At 39.8% G+C, this 5,698-nt stretch overlaps 1 protein-coding gene across 1 annotated transcript in view; it reads right to left on the reverse strand.

The window, feature by feature from the left end:
* Window positions 1–719: 719 nt before the first annotated feature.
* The window catches only part of LOC106518472 (RNA polymerase II elongation factor ELL), a 17,513-nt gene continuing 12,534 nt past the window's right edge, over window positions 720–5,698 (reverse strand). The window contains exons 7-12 of the mRNA XM_014009779.1: window positions 3,741–4,218; window positions 3,559–3,649; window positions 3,412–3,478; window positions 1,804–1,975; window positions 1,674–1,718; window positions 720–1,594 (exon numbers count right to left, since the gene is read on the reverse strand). Coding sequence (XP_013865233.1) covers window positions 1,466–1,594; window positions 1,674–1,718; window positions 1,804–1,975; window positions 3,412–3,478; window positions 3,559–3,649; window positions 3,741–4,218 — 982 coding nt within the window. The 3' untranslated portion in view covers window positions 720–1,465. The remainder of the gene's footprint in view (window positions 1,595–1,673; window positions 1,719–1,803; window positions 1,976–3,411; window positions 3,479–3,558; window positions 3,650–3,740; window positions 4,219–5,698) is intronic.

The raw sequence follows: 5,698 nt of genomic DNA on the forward strand, positions 1-5,698 counted from the left end.
CAAATTACACTGTTTTTAATATAAAAATATGACCTGATAACTTCTGTTTCTGGAGTAAGTCAACAATATCTAACTTCATTTTCATATTATTGAGATTTTGAGTCAACTGTTTTCGTTGTTCCCTAAACTTTCTACAATACAAAAAAATATGTTCTATTGTTTCATCATCCCCACATTCACATTTCCCTGTCTCATGCTTTCCCATTCAGCTTGTAAACTGAAACAATAGACGCAAAATGTTATTATTTAGCACCCAATGAGATTTTTTTTTACCTTTTTAAGTCACCTGAATAGCTTTTCTATATTCTTCATGTCTGTAATTGTTTTTGTATATTTAATTTTTTCCCCAAATAAACCTATAAATAATAGGTCTGTAAAATGTATTACTGCACCATTTCTCTTATTATTGTATATTCCTGAGTATTTTGTTTGTACCTAGGCTATGTTACAGTATACTTGTATTGGTTTTTTTTTTTTTTTTTTTTTGGAAAATTATCCATATTTTTATTTAATATTACTAAAGAAGCCTGAAATAAAATATGCAAGATATGTACATATATGAATTTTAAAAATTTTGTGTGTATTTTTTGCTGCAGAGAAGCGTAAAAGAATGTACAGCTCCTACTAAAAAACACAAAAACACATTAAAACTAAAAATGCACCGACACAATACGGTCTAACTGACGTAAGTTTAGAAAGAAATATGAAGACAGACCAAATATAGAAACCAAACACAAAACAATATAAATTTATTTGATAAAACCTGACAACATATTTTGATTTATTCATCATGCGTTCTGTAAGAAACATAGCATGCATMTCCCCCCACATCTCAGCCTATAAGTCAGTAAATAAAATTTTAAGATAACTAAATGCGTGGCTCATAATTTACATTCCCCACTTACACTTAAAGCTAACGCTTTATGATGATAAAAGAAAGAAAAATACAATGGAAGGATAAGACCAGTGAAAAACAAACACTGATGATCCACTAAACCCAGGAAATACTGATGGACGGGCGTTTTCTCAGGACACGTCTGCATCATAGCTGCCATGAAAAGAAAATCCTCCCCTGACAAATCCTGGGATCTTTCTGAATACAGCATGCAGATTTGTCAGCAGAACACTGAACCAGATAACAGAGCACATTAACGATACTTCACCTAAACAAAAAGTACATTTGATGGGGATCTACAAATGTTTTTAGGTTTAGCACCTTATCTCTACACCTGTTTCTCGTTTTAAACAGCTTTTGCAGAACCGTTTCTGTTTTGCGCCTGCAGCCGTGCCCACTTAGTGTCGTAGCAGCCCTTTAAAGAGCCGCTCCAAAGCTCYCTGGCACTTCTGCTGCAGACCTCTCTCAACCAGGTTTGGCCGTGAAAACGGCGAGTTGTCGGCACTGAGCTCGGCAGAGCTTTGCTCGCCTCGAAACGTTCCCTCGACAAATTTCCTCGAGTCCGGCTCTTCATTCGGGAAAGTGTCGATCTGCTGCGAGCTGCTGCTGGTCGAAGTCTGAGATCAGCTTCTTGATGTGAGCCAGTTTGTTGTGGAGGTACTCACAGCGAACCTTGTCCTCATTGTAGTTAGGGTTCGACTAAAGAAGAAAAGTGAACTATTAGGAACATGGATAAGTTGTTTTGTTCCGTGAAGTCATTTTGAAACAAGAAAGTTACCTTTTTAATTTTCCGGTACTCTTGAAGAATTTTATTCCGAACCGTCTGTGAGAGAAAATGTGAATAAATCGTATGTCAGTCATGGAAAATAATCCCAAAAGCATTGGAGTGGCAACGATTTATCCTTTACCTTGTACTTATGCGAGTCGTGGTGAAGTCGTTTGAGCTGCGTGTCCAGCTCCATGAACTGGCGCGTCACGTTGTCGATGCGAGCGTGCAAGTCTCTGTACTCGCTGTACTCCTTGTTGAAGTCTTCTTTATAACTCTGCCTCTGCGTGTGGCTGCAAATCACTGTGTACTTCCTGMTCAGAAAAATAAAAAACGCTCTCTTTAACTGAATTCAATCCAACCCAAAGCAAAGATCAGACCCTCTGAACTTCTGTTACCGTATTATTTGGACTATAAGCCGCGACTTTTTTCCTGAACTTTGAACCATGCGGCTTATAGACCGGTGCGGCTTATACATGGATTTTTTTCTTCAGCCACCAGGGGACTCTTATGCTCCATTTGCTTCAACCACTCGCTTCAAAAAAAGAAGGGGAAAAAAAGCGATCGCTTCCAGAGCCACATTGACCAGGAAGCAACGATTTAAAGATAGTCAACGGCCAAAAACTCATAAAAGGGGATAAAATAGACATTTTTCACGGTGGAATCTGACTGATAAAAACTTTGGAGCTTAATCCAGGACCAGTTTGTGGATAAACGTTGAGTGAAGAGCCYCGGACTTTTTTCTTCCTCATTGCACTCCCCGGGGAAGGAATCCCATGCAGTAACGTATGCTGGAGTGGGAGGGTTTTCCCACCACAGCTTCAGAGCCAGCATTACCCCGGGAGGACAGCGACACAAAGCAACACTGAACAGATACTGCTGTGTGACGCAGCTTTTCTCAGCTTGTTTAACTCCGACACTGAAGAGGACTTCGATGGTTTCAGTGCGCAGGAGGACAATGAAAGAGACGTTTTGTTGGACCAGAAACTGTTAAAGAAAACTACCAAAATAAGGTCAGTTAAATGAACCGTATTCCTCCGAACTTTAATTCCTAAAGGTTTGCTTTTTATGTTTTGATGTTGAATTCACTTTTTTGATGGCAAATTTGGGTGTACTGTTTTTTATGTTGGGGGTGCGGCTTATAGTCCGGTGTGGCTTATATGTTAATGTTCGCGGATTTTTTTTTAAATGGCGGGTGCGGTTTATAGTCCGAAAAATACGGTAAATAGAAACTTCAGCTTTTTGCTCCTCACAAGTCTAAGCTTTTCTACTTTTGTTTTTATGAAATCCAGAGTGGGTCAATGCTMGTAGGAATACAATAAAAAACAAATAAGAAATTGAAGGATTTTTATCACATTTGAGTTGTTCCTTAGTTCTGCTACTATATGCTTAGACTGCTGGAGGACAAACTGATATTTCCTCACTCTGCTGCTGTTTTTAATTTCTCTCCTTTGTGTTTGTATTTCTTTCCTGTCCTCAAACCCAGCCGGTCGAGGCAGATGGCTGCCTGTTCTGAGCCTGGTTCTGCTGGAGGTTTCTTCCWGTTAAAAGAAAGTTTTTCCTTCCCACTGTCACCAATGTGCTGCTCATGATGGGAGACTGTGATAAACTGAAGATTCAACCCAATCTGCTGGCTTCTTTAGATTGATAACTTTTACTAAATGTTTTTTATAATGTACGTAAATGTTTTTTGTAGAGACATAAGACAAAGTTTGTTGTGGGAAAAAAACTGAATTGAAACTAAACTTACAGTAAATAGTCGGCTGCGTCAGTTTCCGCTTGAGGCACGTTAGAGTCAAACAAAGTTTCACTCAGATCTGAAAAAGGTTGACATCAGGGAGTTAAAAAAACTTCAAGAACATTTGATACTTTAGGTTGTTAATCTGTCAGCGCTCACCTGTGCTGTCCAGAGCAACTTTGTCGTCATTTTTAACCTCTGAACTGGGATCTTTTCGTCTTTCTTTCCTGTCTCTACATCCATCTTTCTCCTTGGGACACAAGAAAAATCAAATATGACCGATGTGTCGCATGAAAAAGGAAAAACTGTGTAATATAATATATAATGAAGTGTTTTCTTACGTGCTCTCTGTGTTTGCTCTTCTTCTTCTTCACAGCATGTCTGCTCAGATCAGGGACTAGCAGAGGAGACGGAGGGCGATCAGAGTCAGTTTTTGGTTGTCCTGTTGGGTCTTTAGGTCCTTCTTGAGCACAATCTGTTGGCTCGAGACGTTTAGCCGCGACTGCTTCCTGCTGACAAACTGCTGACAGGGAGTCAAAGAGTCTTTTGGGATCGAGCGAGTTTCCTCGTCCGTCATCTGCTTTCACTTCTGCGTCTTTCTGTGTCGAGCGTCGAGACGGCTTCAGCTCTGAATTCTCTCTTGGCTTTTTGCTTGATAAGTGAGATATTCTGAGCTTCTTGCTGACCAGAGGCTCTGCGCAGTCTTCAATGAGGGCAAGTCTCGGCCGGTGTGCCGGTGAGGAGTTGGGGGTGTCTCGAAGTGGGCTGACCTGGGCCTCGGGAACCATGAGGAGGTTTTGTTGTGGTTGAAAAAGCCTTCTGCAAGGAAACAACAAAAAGAGTTCCCCCAATTATTTATTGCTTTTCTATGAATAAGTCCTGCTGCAGTAACAGCCCAGGGGAGAAAGACGTGGAACTGGTTCTTATGTTGGACAGAAAGGTCCCAGAAGTTGAATGTTTTGCTAAGTTTAAGAGCACTTTTTTTACTCTGTCCTCCTAACAATGAACACCTCAGACATCAGTGTGTGACACAGCAGAATGTAAACCTGCTGCCACTGGCTTGCTGCTTTAACATAACAGCTTAAAAAGTGTTATAGCCACATTAGTTAGGTGTTACAATGAATTCTCACTCAAACTGARGGAGAACTCAGAAAAAACAGGTAGCCATCCTTCTGCTGATTTGACTGTGAAGAGCCTGAATCATAGGCTACATTCATACTGCAGGTCTTAATGCTCAGTTCCGAAATTTTGAAAAAATCCGATCTTTTTGTGTGAACGTTCACATTACATTTTAAATGTGACCTGCATCAGACCCCTGTGTGAACGCTACACNTGTCACATGAGCGTTCACACTGCAGTCACTTTGAAAACATCAGATATATATCCGATTTAAAACCACATACTGAAACAACCTGGATAGGAATTGAAAAAATCAGATTTGCATGTAAAGTCCACACAAACATGTGGACAACATGTAAAGTCCACATAGACATGTGGAGAACATGTGGAGAATAAATAAACTCCACACAAACATGTGGAGAACGTGTAAACTTCACACAAACATGTGGAGAACATGTAAAGTCCACACAGACATGTGGAGAACATGTAAATTCCACACAAACATGTGGAGAACATGTGGAAAACATGTAAACTCCACATAAACATGTGGAGAACATGTAAACTCCACATAGACATGTGGAGAACATGTGGAGAATAAATAAACTCCACACAAACATGTGGAGAACGTGTAAACTTCACACAAACATGTGGAGAGCATGTAAACTCCACACAAACATGTGGAGAACATGTAAAGTTCACACAGACATGTGGAGAACATGTAAAGTTCACACAGACATGTGGAGAACATGTGGAAAACATGTAAACTCCACACAAACATGTGGAGAACATGTGGAAAACATGTAAACTCCACATAAACATGTGGAGAACATGTGGAAAACATGTAAACTCCACATAAACATGTGGAGAACATGTGGAAAACATGTAAACTCCACATAAACATGTGGATAACATGTGGAAAACATGTAAACTCTACATAAACATGTGGAGAACATGTGGAGAATAAGTAAACTCCACACAAAAATGTAAACTTCACACAAACATGTGGAGAACATGTAAACTCCACACAAACATGTGGAGAACATGTAAACTCCACACAAACATGTGGAAAACATGTAAACTCCACATAAACATGTGGAGAACATGTGGAAAACATGTAAACTCCACATAAACATGTGGAGAACATGTGGAAAACATGTAAACTCCACATAAACATGTGGAG

This window comes from Austrofundulus limnaeus, unplaced genomic scaffold, assembly GCF_001266775.1.
Source record: "Austrofundulus limnaeus strain Quisiro unplaced genomic scaffold, Austrofundulus_limnaeus-1.0 Scaffold61, whole genome shotgun sequence".
NCBI lineage: Eukaryota > Metazoa > Chordata > Actinopteri > Cyprinodontiformes > Rivulidae > Austrofundulus > Austrofundulus limnaeus.